Source organism: Scyliorhinus torazame, chromosome 13 (assembly GCF_047496885.1).
Source record: "Scyliorhinus torazame isolate Kashiwa2021f chromosome 13, sScyTor2.1, whole genome shotgun sequence".
In the NCBI taxonomy this organism is placed as follows: Eukaryota; Metazoa; Chordata; class Chondrichthyes; order Carcharhiniformes; family Scyliorhinidae; genus Scyliorhinus; species Scyliorhinus torazame.
In genome coordinates this window covers 39,797,745-39,812,590 of record NC_092719.1, presented here as the reverse complement: position 1 = coordinate 39,812,590, position 14,846 = coordinate 39,797,745, and the positions used below count along the sequence as shown (strand labels likewise).

General features: G+C 46.0%; 1 protein-coding gene across 4 annotated transcripts in view; it reads left to right on the top strand.

Moving 5' to 3' along the window:
- LOC140387976 (voltage-dependent calcium channel subunit alpha-2/delta-1) overlaps positions 1–14,846 on the top strand; it is an 890,358-nt gene that overhangs the window by 559,109 nt on the left and 316,403 nt on the right. For all 4 annotated transcript variants that reach the window (XM_072471400.1, XM_072471399.1, XM_072471398.1 and 1 more), the window contains 2 exons: positions 11,381–11,431; positions 11,530–11,629. In XM_072471400.1, coding sequence (XP_072327501.1) covers positions 11,381–11,431; positions 11,530–11,629 — 151 coding nt within the window. The remainder of the gene's footprint in view (positions 1–11,380; positions 11,432–11,529; positions 11,630–14,846) is intronic.

Here is a 14,846-nt window from a genome sequence, read left to right as displayed (position 1 = left end):
CACACAAGACATCCTCAGCTGTTGAAAACGCCTGTGTTCACAATGTACTCTAGATTAAACCAGGGCTCATTGTGAGTACTTCAGAGATTTGCAGGGTCACGTTTTGGTGCTAATTTCAAGTTACTGAGTTGCAAAGTAGCACTGCGGATAATTGGATTTAGTGTCATTTGAGTTGATAGAATTCAGGTTTCCTTTTCAGATCAGAGATTTGAAATGGTGTCTTTATGCTGCATCTGCTACTGCAGCACACTTTCAGGGGCGGTGCGAGCAGTGTGCGATGACAAGTCTTGATCATTCTCATTGTTATCAATGGGGTGGGGGATTGTCTTGAGTGTGCAGACATTTTCCAGCCAGCTTTTAAATGGGCTCAGACTCCGACATTTAAATTATTCTTTCGACGGGCTGAAAGTTGGTCCCTTGCTCTCCTGTCCCTTGCTTCCCTCTGGATCCGCCACTGCGACCTACCTTGATACTGGCCAGCCTTCTGCCATCTAAAATTCTATTGCTGCCCATGGAAGCTGAGGCCCGGGAGATAAAATTGCACAAGCCTCATCCCTCTGAGGTGAGGATTGTTTGTTGTCCCCTTGCCCATTGCCCAAATCGTGATGCAAGTTAAAAATGGAATTCCAAATCTGACTTGAATCCCCAAATACTTGGCTCAGATAGCGTTCGTAACCAGGCAACCAAACTGATATTGGGTGCTTTTACTCCAATTATATTGTGGATTGATTAAATGCCCTTGGTTAGAATGATATTTGAGCTTTTATTCATTCACTTCTGTTGAGGAAGTTGCATTCCTTTAATTTGCTGCCCCCTTCCCAATTCTTTTTCATTTTTGTGATATCGCAAAATGAACAAGTGAGTGAGAAATGAAAAATGTCGAGTGTGGGAATTCAGTGCCGAGAAGGAGAGAGGAGCTCCCTCAGGTCTTTACTACTTGCAGTGGTTTGTCTAGCTTGAGACAGTATTCGTTTAACATTTTGTACAGCATTTTATTGTTTAGAACATAGAACATAGAACAATACAGCGCAGTACAGGCCCTTCGGCCCACGATGTTGCACCGAAACAAAAGCCATCTAACCTACACTATGCCATTATCATCCATATGTTTATCCAATAAACTTTTAAATGCCCTCAATGTTGGCGAGTTCACTACTGTAGCAGGTAGGGCATTCCACGGCCTCACTACTCTTTGCGTAAAGAACCTACCTCTGACCTCTGTCCTATATCTATTACCCCTCAGTTTAAAGTTATGTCCCCTCGTGCCAGCCATATCCATCCGCGGGAGAAGGCTCTCACTGTCCACCCTATCCAACCCCCTGATCATTTTGTATGCCTCTATTAAGTCTCCTCTTAACCTTCTTCTCTCCAACGAAAACAACCTCAAGTCCATCAGCCTTTCCTCATAAGATTTTCCCTCCATACCAGGCAACATCCTGGTAAATCTCCTCTGCACCCGCTCCAAAGCCCCCACGTCCTTCCTATAATGCGGTGACCAGAACTGTACGCAATACTCCAAATGCGGCCGTACCAGAGTTCTGTACAGCTGCAACATGACCTCCCGACTCCGGAACTCAATCCCTCTACCAATAAAGGCCAACACTCCATAGGCCTTCTTCACAACCCTATCAACCTGGGTGGCAACCTTCAGGGATTTATGTACATGGACACCTAGATCCCTCTGCTCATCCACACTTTCAAGAACTTTACCATTAGCCAAATATTCCGCATTCCTGTTATTCCTTCCAAAGTGAATCACCTCACACTTCTCTACATTAAACTCCATTTGCCACCTCTCAGCCCAGCTCTGCAGCTTATCTATATCCCTCTGTAACCTGCTACATCCTTCCACACTATCGACACCACCGACTTTAGTATCGTCTGCAAATTTACTCACCCACCCTTCTGCGCCTTCCTCTAGGTCATTGATAAAAATGACAAACAGCAACGGCCCCAGAACAGATCCTTGTGGTACTCCACTTGTGACTGTACTCCATTCTGAACATTTCCCATCAACCACCACCCTCTGTCTTCTTTCAGCTAGCCAATTTCTGATCCACATCTCTAAATCACCCTCAATCCCCAGCCTCCGTATTTTTTGCAATAGCCTACCGTGGGGAACCTTATCAAACGCTTTGCTGAAATCCATATACACCACATCAACTGCTCTACCCTCGTCTACCTGTTCAGTCACCTTCTCAAAGAACTCAATAAGGTTTGTGAGGCATGACCTACCCTTCACAAAGCCATGCTGACTATCCCTGATCATATTATTCCTATCTAGATGATTATAAATCTTGTCTCTTATAATCCCCTCCAAGACTTTACCCACTACAGATGTGAGGCTCACCGGTCTATAGTTGCCGGGGTTGTCTCTGCTCCCCTTTTTGAACAAAGGGACCACATTTGCTGTCCTCTGGCACTATTCCTGTAGCCAATGATGACATAAAAATCAAAGCCAAAGGTCCAGCAATCTCTTCCCTGGCCTCCCAGAGAATCCTAGGATAAATCCCATCAGGTCCCGGGGACTTATCTATTTTCAGCCTGTCCAGAATTGCCAACACCTCTTCCCTACGTACCTCAATGCCATCTATTCTATTAGCCTGGGGCTCAGCATTCTCCTCCACAACATTATCTTTTTCCTGAGTGAATACTGACGAAAAATATTCATTTAGTATCTCGCCTATCTCTTCAGACTCCACACACAATTTCCCATCCCTGTCCTTGACTGGTCCTACTCTTTCCCTAGTCATTCGCTTATTCCTGACATACCTATAGAAAGCTTTTGGGTTTTCCTTGATCCTTCCTGCTAAATACTTCTCATGTCCCCTCCTTGCTCGTCTTAGCTCTCTCTTTAGATCCTTCCTCGCTACCTTGTAACTATCCATCGCCCCAACCGAAATTTCACACCTCATCTTCACATAGGCCTCCTTCTTCCTCTTAACAAGAGATTCCACTTCCTTGGTAAACCACGGTTCCCTCGCTCGACGCCTTCCTCCCTGTCTGACCGGTACATACTTATCAAGAACACGCAGTAGCTGATCCTTGAACAAGCCCCACTTATCCAGTGTGCCCAACACTTGCAGCCTACTTCTCCACCTTATCCCCCCCAAGTCACGTCTAATGGCATCATAATTGCCCTTCCCCCAGCTATAACTCTTGCCCTGCGGTGTATACTTATCCCTTTCCATCATTAACGTAAATGTCACCGAATTGTGGTCACTGTCCCCAAAGTGCTCTCCTACCTCCAAATCCAACACCTGGCCTGGTTCATTACCCAAAACCAAATCCAACGTGGCCTCGCCTCTTGTTGGCCTGTCAACATATTGTTTCAGGAAACCCTCCTGCACACACTGTACAAAAAACGACCCATCTATTGTACTCGAACTATATCTTTTCCAGTCAATATTTGGAAAGTTAAAGTCTCCCATAATAACTACCCTGTTACTTTCGCTCTTATCCAGAATCATCTTCGCCATCCTTTCCTCTACATCCCTAGAACTATTAGGAGGCCTATAAAAGACTCCCAACAGGGTGACCTCTCCTTTCCTGTTTCTAACTTCAGCCCATACTACCTCGGAAGAAGAGTCCCCATCTAGCATCCTCTCCGCCACCGTAATACTGCTCTTGACTAGCAGCGCCACACCTCCCCCTCTTTTGCCCCCTTCTCTGAGCTTACTAAAACACCTAAACCCCGGAACCTGCAACATCCATTCCTGTCCCTGCTCTATCCATGTCTCCGAAATGGCCACAACATCGAAGTCCCAGGTACCAACCCATGCTGCCAGTTCCCCTACCTTGTTTCGTATACTCCTGGCATTGAAGTAGACACACTTCAAACCACCTACCTGAACACTGGCCCCCTCCTGCGACGTCAAATCTGTGCTCCTGACCTCTATACTCTCATTCTCCCTTACCCTAAAACTACAATCCAGGTTCCCATGCCCCTGCTGCATTAGTTTAAACCCCCCCAAAGAGCACTAACAAATCTCCCCCCCAGGATATTTGTGCCCCTCAGGTTCAGATGTAGACCATCCTGTCTGTAGAGGTCCCACCTTCCCCAGAAAGAGCCCCAGTTATCCAGAAATCTGAATCCCTCCCGCCTGCACCATCCCTGTAGCCACGTGTTTAAATGCTCTCTCTCCCTATTCCTTATCTCACTATCACGTGGCACGGGCAACAATCCAGAGATAACAACTCTGTTTGTTCTAGTTCTGAGCTTCCATGCTAGCTCCCTGAAAGCCTGCCTGACATCCTTGTCCCCTTTCCTACCTATGTCGTTAGTGCCAATGTGGACCACGACTTGGGGCTGCTCCCCCTCCCCTCTAAGGACCCGGAAAACACGATCCGAGACATCACGCACCCTTGCACCTGGGAGGCAACATACCAAACGTGAGTCTCTCACGCTCCCACAAAATCTCCTATCTGTGCCCCTGACTATAGAGTCCCCAATTACTAATGCTCTGCTCCTCTTCCCCCCTTCCCTTCTGAGCAACAGGGACAGACTCCGTGCCAGAGGCCCGTACCCCATGGCTTACCCCTGGTAAGTCATCCCCCCCACAAGTATCCAAAGCGGTATACTTGTTTCTCAGGGGAACGACCGTAGGGGATCCCTGCACTGACTGCTTTTTCCCAGTCCCTCTTACAGTTACCCACCTATCTCCAATCTTTGGTGTAACTAATTCCCTGAAGCTGCTATCTATGACCCCTTCTTCCTCCCGAATGATCCGAAGTTCTTCCAACTCCAGCTCCAGTTCCCTAACTCGGTCTTGGAGGAGCTGGAGATGGCAGCACTTCCTGCAGGTAAAATCAGCAGGGACACTAACTGCATCCCTCACCTCAAACATCCTGCAGGAGGAACATTGCACTCCCTTCCCTGCCATTCCTCTAACTTTCTACCAAGATCTGGCCAACAACTAAATTAAATTTTTTATAAAAAATAATAATAATATAATAAAATATGGTACTTACCTCAGACCAATGGGTTTTATTATTAGGTTAGAGGAGGAGGGCGAGTGGGAGACACTACACGTGTAGTGTCTCGGGTTTCCTCTCCACCAGAATTTATTGGTGAGGGTCTTCCCAGACGTCCGCGGGTCGACTTCCTGTTCCCGCCTAAAACACTAATTTTAAAAAAAAGAAAAATTCTCAGCTCCTGCTGAAATTGACTAACCAGCCAGCTCCACTCCCGCCGAAATCGACTGGCCTGCCCCTGCAAAGACAAGTGCTTTTAAAGGACAGACTTACCTCCCAGCAACCACTTCCGCACTGCTCCCGCTGAAACTGACTCACCAGCTGTTCTCCCGCCGAAATCGACTGGCCTGCCCCTGCAAAGACAAGTGCTTTTAAAGGTTGACTTACCTCCCAGCAGCCACTTCCGCAATGCTCCCGCTGAAACTGACTCACCAGCTGTTCTCACGCCAAAATCGACTGGCCTGCCCCTGCAAAGACAAGTGCTTTTAAAGGTTGACTTACCTCCCAGCAGCCACTTCCGCAATGCTCCCGCTGAAACTGACTCACCAGCTGTTCTCCCGCCGAAATCGACTGGCCTGCCCCTGCAAAGACAAGTGCTTTTAAAGGTTGACTTACCTCCCAGCAGCCACTTCCGCAATGCTCCCGCTGAAACTGACTCACCAGCTGTTCTCACGCCAAAATCGACTGGCCTGCCCCTGCAAAGACAAGTGCTTTTAAAGGTTGACTTACCTCCCAGCAGCCACTTCCGCAATGCTCCCGCTGAAACTGACTCACCAGCTGTTCTCCCGCCGAAATCGAGTGGCCTGCCCCTGCAAAGACAAGTGCTTTTAAAGGACAGACTTACCTCCCAGCAACCACTTCCGCACTGCTCCCGCTGAAACTGACTCACCAGCTGTTCTCACGCCAAAATCGACTGGCCTGCCCCTGCAAAGACAAGTGCTTTTAAAGGTTGACTTACCTCCCAGCAGCCACTTCCGCAATGCTCCCGCTGAAACTGACTCACCAGCTGTTCTCACGCCGAAATCGACTGGCCTGCCCCTGCAAAGACAAGTGCTTTTAAAGGACAGACTTACCTCCCAGCAACCACTTCCGCAATGCTCCCGCTGAAACTGACTCACCAGCTGTTCTCACGCCGAAATCGACTGGCCTGCCCCTGCAAAGACAAGTGCTTTTAAAGGTTGACTTACCTCCCAGCAGCCACTTCCGCAATGCTCCCGCTGAAACTGACTCACCAGCTGTTCTCCCTCCGAAATCGACTGGCCTGCCCCTGCAAAGACAGTTTGGTGCCAGTTGCATCTTTTAAAAAAAAAAAAAGTAATACGAATTAATTATCTTCAAATAAATATCAACTAAGATATGACAAAGCAGGTTGTGTGTGGGACTGAAAAATGTTGGAAACCTTAGACAACATGACTTTCCCCGAACCAACATGTCTGCAGTGGATATTGCTGTCTCAAATTTTTCCGACCCAGAGTCATTGAGCTGGACAGGAAGTTGGAGATGCTCTGATATATGGGGAAGGGGAGGAGTACTGAGATAGCTTGCCCAGACGCAATCAGACCTCATAGAGGTCCATGCCAGATCAGAATAGACTCAGTGTGAATGATAATGTACATAGTAAGGGGAACCCGGATGTGAAAGGGGCAACACAGGTGGAGAAGGTAGTCAAGAAGGCATATGGCATGCTTGCCTTCATTGGCCGGGGCATTGAGTATAAGAATTGGCAAATCATGTTGCAGCTGTATAGAACCTTAGTTCGGCCACACTTGGAGTATAGTGTTCAATTCTGGTCGCCACACTACCAGAAGGATGTGGAGGCTTTAGAGAGGGTGCAGAAGAGATTTACCAGAATGTTGCCTGGTATGGAGGGCATTAGCTATGAGGAGCGGTTGAATAAACTTGGTTTGTTCTCACTGGAACAAAGGAGGTTGAGGGGCGACCTGATAGAGGTCTACAAAATTATGAGGGGCATAGACAGAGTGGATAGTCAGAGGCTTTTTCCCAGGGTAGAGGGGTCAATTACTAGGGGGCATAGGTGTAAGGTGAGAGGGGCAAGGTTTAGAGTAGATGTACGAGGCAAGTTTACACAAAGGGTAGTGGGTGCCTGGAACTCGCTACCAGAAGAGGTGGTGGAAGCAGGGACGATAGTGACATTTAAGGGGCATCTTGACAAATACATGAATAGGATGGGAATAGAGGGATACGGACCCAGGAAGTGTAGAAGATTGTAGTTTAGTCGGGCAGCATGGTCGGCACGGGCTTGGAGGGCCGAAGGGCCTGTTCCTGTGCTGTACATTTCTTTGTTCTTTGTTTTGTTTGTGATGGATAACTAGGATTAGCAAATACTGACCCTATCCAACAGCTACAATGTTGCCCGTGAGGATAAGGATGTAGGCTGTCAGAAGGACCAGCCAGGGAGTTAAACATGGCACCAAGGAGGGAACACAGGAAGCCTGATAGATCTGTACTTGGTTAATATATCTTATGTGACGCCGCACTATATATCACTCGACAGAACATAAAACTGAGCTTCATGCATGAAGTCAATTGTAGCTTTATTCAGTCAGTTTAAAATGTCTCTTGATCAGGTCAGTTTGCTTGCAAATACAGAGTTTTTGAAAAGTTTGCTTTGTCCAAGCAAATACAGATGACTGAGTTAAATTCAATACAAATTACAGTTCTTGATGATTTCTTCAAATTAAAATACACAATACAATGCAGTTAGAAAAAGATAAAATGGCGGCTTTCAGAGCAAAGGACAGGAAATAGTTAAAGAAATACAGTAAGATGATTCTGGAATGAATTGTTCAAAACCGGCACCTAGTTTTAAGGTAATTGCTATCGTTAATGTTCTGTCCCCTTTCTGTCTGTGATTGGGTCATAATAATTATAGTTCATTTAATTTGATTGAAATGTCTGTCCATCAAATTTAGATATCCTTGCTTCTGTCTGGAGTTTTAATCTGATCATTCTCATGTTATTCAGCAGTTCTCACTGTCTGTTTGAACTGTGTGTCCTTAATAAACCATTTTAATAAACCATTTTAATTCTGAACCATTTCTTCCTTTAAACTTATTATATATTAAAAGTTAGATTTCTATCAAAGCCTAATGTGGGATTTGTAGTGGATTCAGTAATAAGGGTGGTAAATAAGCATTCTTTGTGTGAGGGATCTAGAGTCCATATGGTATGTTGCTTAACTATTACCAGGATGTGGGACATCACAAACCAGCTTGAAGGAACAGTGGAGCAAGATATGGAGGATGCAGTTATTCTGGACCAACTAGGAACTAGGAGCCAGGAACTAAATGACAAAAAACAGCACGTCAAAGGTTATAATCGCTGGATTATTACCTGAGTCAAGTGAAAATTTACATAGTGATAAGTAGATTAGGGAGATGAGCATGTGGGTGCAGGAGTGGTGTGGGAAAGAGGTGGCTCCACTTCATTGGACACTGGCAGCTTTACTGTGACAGTAAGGAACTGTAGCACTGGATCAAGCTGCAGCTGAATGGAACAGGAACCACCTCCAGCAGAAAGGATGAAAAAGGCAGTCACAATGACTGGAAACAGAACTGAGTACTTTCTAATTAGTGAAAACTAGAAACTGTTTACATCCAAACATACTTTTGGATTTATGCACATAAATCATTAAAAGTAGGGATTCTATGGCATCCTTCAGCTACGATTCCCGTTTTAAAACAAGACTGTACAAAAATAGTAGTTCTAAGTGGCTCAATGATAATAGTGCAATCAACTTTTCCAGTGTTTAAACCTCATTTGGATGTCACAGACTTTGGGTGCGATCTAACCGAATGGGACTACAGCCCCGTAATGAATGCATTCACAGCACGCTATCTACCAGGGGCCTCAGTGGGGAACGCCCTGCCGAGGCCGCACTTAGTCCCCTTTCCTGCACTGAGCAGCTCTGAGCTTGCCGGAACTCCACAGTGCAGGAGGAGATTGGGACGCCATTTATAGCCCCCGGACAGTACCACTGCAAGCCCCAACCACCTGTAAGGGGGGCCCCCACCCTACCACACCTGTGGAGGGCACCCCCAGGCCCTTCCCCATCGTGGAACCCTAGCAGTTCCACTGCCAGTTGGCAGTGTCATCTGGGCACCTTGGCAGTGCTAGGCTGGAACGCAGGTGACACTTCCATCCTGGCATTGCCAGAGGGCACGCCACCAGGGGGCCTCCGATCCCCTGGGAGGCCCCCACGAGTGCCGTTCCATTTGGTCCCCGTTTGTGCAGGCCAGCACTGAACTGCACTCACCCAAGGTCTCCGAGCAAAGGGGCGAGATCCCAATGCCTTGAGTAGATCATGGAAGAGCATATTAGAGTCTCACTCTAATATGCAGGTTTGCAAAATAGTGATCCCATCCACGTGGACGGGATTCAGATCGCGATAGATCTTGCAAGGCATGGAAAACCAGGGAGATCCCAGAAGGCACCTTCCACGTCGCAGCACCTTTCAGACACAACCCAACCGGAAGATGGTGCCCTTAACTTTGTTGGTGCAAAGAGCATTAACATTTTTGGTTTGCCATTGGCGATGCAGGTACAGCTGGCCAAATAGTCTGCTTATTGAATGTCCCTTTAGCATGACCGAACACAAAAAGCCAGATAAGACCAGTGTTTACAATGTGCCCCAGTGCGTCATGTCTAATGGATGATGCATAACAGAAATTGTCCGAGTGTTTCTCATTTATCTCGCTGTGCGATTCAGCCAAAATGTTGCACCCATAACATCTGCTTCCATTTCAAAACTGATTGTTCAAACTCTGAATTCAACAACTTACCCCATGATTGACAGTCAGAAAGCATCTCTGATTGTCTTGCTGCAGCTGCCTTCAATAGAACTTCAGCTCAAATGATGAATACATCCTTGTTCAGTAGATTTAAAAGCAGGAGCCGAGCACACAAAAGTGGCACTTAGTGCTACGCCTGCTTAGTTGCTGAAATAAGCCCTGAAAGTAGGACAAGGGAACAGACATTCACAGACATACAAAGGCAAACTGAACAAAAAAGCAAAATACTGCAGGCAGGAAATCTGAAATAAAAACAGTAAATTAAGACTGAGTTGCTCGGGCATCATCTGTGGAGGGAAGTAAGATAGGGTTAATATTTCAGGCTGATGCCCTATTGTCAGAACCTGGAGATGGTAGAGATGAACTGCTTAGAAGGAGCAGAAAGATACGATGCTGGCATTGAGCTTCTATGAAATAGTGCCAGATGTGAAGGCAAGGAAAATCAGCGGAGGACGCAGAATAAAGTGGCAAGTGACCAAAATCTCAGGACTGCATTTGCAGATGCAATAGAATTGCTCAGTAAAGAAACCATCTAATCTACATATCGTCCCCTCAATGGAGAGAAGGTCTCATCTTCTTGCGAGACAATCTAGGCGAAACATTGACTTCAGCAGCTTTCGACCTTAGCCACAAACCCCATGTAATGGGGTATAGTAGTCATATAATGATGGTCGCACCGGCACATCAAAGAGCGAGGGTGCTTGTAGGGTGGTGCTTGGGATGGGGAAATCCTGCTGGTACACATTTGGCAGAGTAGTTGGCATCACTGGTATTCCCTGTCTTTTTCTTCCACCATACTCACGATCCACTAAAGCCTTCTTCACGTTGCCAGATTTTCCGTGCTTCCCCCCCCCCCCCCATTCTAACCTTAACTATTCTGCTGTAGCCATTCACACATCCTCCTCAAGGTCTCAGGCATGTCTTTATTTTTCTAACCTCTCTCATCGTTCTATCCTTTTGCCTCGTGCCAATGTCATTTAATCATCCCGTCTCCTCCACGTAATTATAAATGGTTTATTTATCCCTCTCTGTCCATTTCCATCATTAGCTGCTCCTCTGTAACATGCCCCTTGAAAGGCCATCAACTTAGCTGCACTAATCAATTGCATGCAAGCTTTGGAGTTGAATTTCTTCCTCAGTTGATGCTGTCCTCATTTCTTTCTGACGTGACTGTTGTCGGTTTCTATTCCTGTTCGTGGTTAGTAATACTATACTAGTTATATTCCGGTTCATATGCAGATATGCACATTTCTAATCAAGTAATCAGTAAATCAGAGGAGTATTTATGACATGGACAGGTGGAAAGTAGGATTCGGTCTGTGGTGGCCCTTTGAATAATCTGTCCAATTGAACCCACTCTGTGCATTTTCTCCATAGCTGTATTACATTATTGTAATAGTGCCAGCTGTTTCTGTATTGGCCATGAATCTTGGCAGATGGTTATGCTTGTGAGTAAACTGTTCAAGAACACAGTAATACACGCCCCCCCCCCCCCCCCCCCCCACCCAAGGACAGCAGCAGCTACATTTAAATTCTGTGTAGCGTTTTGCATTGTAATGTTAGTGGTGCCTCACTGATTTGTTCTCCTCTCCCAGGTACATTCAGGGAGCTGCTTCACCCAAGGACATGCTCATTCTTGTAGATGTGTAAGTACTGTACATGCATTAAGAATATTGAAGTGGTTATGTTCTCTGCAGTGATTCAAATGTTTTACGAATTCCTTGCTTTCTTTGCTACAAAACAGGAGTGGAAGCGTTAGTGGACTAACACTGAAGTTGATTCGGACATCAGTCTCTGAGATGCTGGAAACGCTTTCTGATGATGACTATGTGAATGTGGTTTCTGTGAGTATTGCAACCATTGTCCATGTGATGATCTCCAGCCGTGTTTGTTGTCAGTGACACTGAACCTAACAGGTACAAAGGCAGTTCCATTGCCCTGTGCTCTCAGCATGGAAGCCACACTTGAAGGGATTGTGCGCCGGAGATTCAACTACAAAACTGTAGTCCTGATTCTCCGACACATGCTCACAGCTATCGTATGGCCCCCTCCTTTGAATGCACAATGACCCCATCTGTATCTCGGGAGATAGTTCAGTTGTCATACAGCAATTCAACAGAAGATCAAACCCATGAGAATAGATTACACACAGACTTTGGAAAGAGCATGTTCAATGTTTTTTTTTGTTTTAAAACCACTCTGCACTTGTGTTTTTAAATTGAGTACACAAGTTAATGCAGAATGGCAGCAGCGGGTCATTAACCAATGTCAAACTGTGCTGGGAAGGAGATCTTAATTGTATTTGGTGTGCAAATCATATCTGGGCCCAGCTGGGCAGTTTGGATTAAAGAAAAGATGGCTTTTAAGAGTAATTACTTTCGAGAGTCATTTCAGATTACTTTGGATCCATCCATTTGTTTTGACCTTGTGCTCTTGAGCGCGAAAAAGCAAGTATGAGCCTCACGAAGAGCATCAGGAGGTTGGGTGCTGGGAGGGGATCTCAGTCATTGTGCCAGTTGTGGTTCATGGTGACCTTTTTGGGCCAAACATCCCGCACCCCTTCGCCGTTCATTATGCTGAATACGATGATGGTCGTCATTATCATCATAGACGGAGATAGCCTGTTCTACATTTAAATTTGTTTCTGACACGTCAACGATTGCAAATATGAGCCTTCTTTTGTGTATGTATTCCTTTAACCCGATAACTTCGTCCAAGACTAATGTTTTCAATTTCATTTCGAAAGTATTTTTTATTGTGAGATAATTTACTACATTTTCTTCGAATGTCTGTCATTAGCCAAATTAAATCACAGGTATCCGCACAAGTGGAGGAGTATAATTGGGGAGAAAAAGCTGATGTACAGTTGTCATTTTATTTTGTCCCTGTTGGTGGATGAGAAGTCATATTTTAATTGCTGTGAACCATGCTAAAATATTTAGTAGAAGACTGGAAGCGATATGTTAAGACTGGCTTGGAATTTGGATTGTTGCTTGGGCAGTACAGACGCTGTTTGAGGTCCAAAATGGTGCCTGGTTCTGGGGTGAGTCGTTGCGGATGCTCGATTGGTGAGGATGGTTCGCATGCACGCAGCAAATGCCACCCAGAACTAGGTTGTGCAGGCAGACCATGACATCGTTGACATCAGCGCTGCCAACTTGATTTTCAACACTCCAGCTGATGCCCTCTCTTAACCTCGCACAGCTGAACGCCTGTTCAACACCAGGGTGAACCCTCACCAATGCTATTTCAAAGGCATCATCAACTACTTGCAAGTGAGTTGTTTGTTCATTCATTCGCCGTTCTACAGCATTTGGTGCTTTCTATAATTGTTGCAGAAGTCGATGAAGATTGGTGTAGCATGCATTTGGGGTGTTTTCACTGACTTGAGGGCTTCTGTACAAACCCTCTGTTCACAGCCATGGTTGGAACAGAGCATGACTTGGAGAATGAGCAGAGGCTTTAGCGCAGGCAAGCTGATAGAAGGGAGATGAGGAGGAAGGGGAGAACAGCTCTCAGAAGGATACCCACCCAGGAGTGTTCAAGGAGCAGTTCTCCTTCCTGATGTCCTCACTGAAATCACCTGCTCAGTCATAACTGCAGGGTAAGGACACATTGCCAATAGCTGTGATGGTTTATGTAATGTGCCTTTATGGGCTGGCAGCATGACATCACTGGAAGGGAAGTGTATTATGACATCCGGTCTTAGTTTCACTTTTGTCTTTGGGCAGAGTGCACACATGCGTACACAGATCTGCTGCTGATGACTTTGAACTTTCTACCCATGTGCCCATTCTAAATGAATGAGCCCATAACATGCTGTATCATTATAACAACTTGGCAAGATGTCCATAGAGATGACCTTTGTTGCATCTGGGTCCTTTCATGTTGGCATTGGAGATATTTTAAACATATTGTAATTTGTCATCCACTGCTGTATAAGGGGGCTCACTGAACCACTCTATTAAATGAGAGCTAATGATAACAGGCAGTGCTGGTGACAACATGCATAATGCTTTGCGGCAGCACCAACTCTGATTACCACAACCGAAAGGGTTTTCACTCCATCATTGTCCAGCTGGTGTATGACCATCATGCAGGTCTATGACCGATGTCCTGGCAGCAGCCATGATGCCTTTCTTCTGTGGCAGTCTGCTGTGCCAGCTGCTTTTGAACTGCAATGGCAAAGCAAGGGTGGCCAGTGGGCTACAAGGGCTCTGTGTTTGTGGCATGGCTGATGGCACCGTTGTGCATCCCATGCCTAAGTGCGCAACATGCATACAATGAAAGTCATGCTGCCTCATGAAATGTGATAGAGCAAACCTTTAGCATATTAAAACTACATTTCCGCTGTTCGGACAGTTCTGGAGGAGTTTGGCAGTCCTTGAAAGAGGGTATGTCTAGATTCGCGGTGGCCTGTTGCATTATCTCACTTATATCGTGAGGACAAAATCAGCAGCTAATTAGCCAGTGCTAAGGAGCATGAGAAATAGGGACAGGAGAGAGAGAAAGAGAGGAGGAAATGTGGACAACTACTTTCTGGCAGGGTCCGATACCATTCACCGCAACCCTATTCACCAGCACTTCACATCTCACCTTCCCCTACTGATCATCACATGGTCTACTTGGTCACAATACAAAAAGAAAAGCTGCCACTAAATAAAGATTCCAAACTTTTTGAAGTTCATATTGCAAACAAAAGGCAAAATCACCCTTATATATTTCCTTCCTGCTTGTCTTCAGTGTGTCTTTGCATGTCCTAACTCCTATGCAGTGCTATCCCAGAGGTTATAGCATGGTCGGTGGAAGACTGCAAAGCTTCAATGGCAGTGATTGGAGGTCGCCTGGGAGGATGGCTTCAAGCAGCTGTTTGTCCTGAATGCCTGGCATATGTGGCAGTTGTCTGGGCTGGCTGACAGGCAATGGCAGTGACGTTGGTGGAAGAAGGAACAATGTCTTCCTCGGAGGAGGCGATAGGTTTGTGCTCCCTAGCGTGATTGCCTCTCTCTTAAGATGTCACCTCAGTAATCCAAGGAGGCCAGATTACTGGACTGCTCTGGT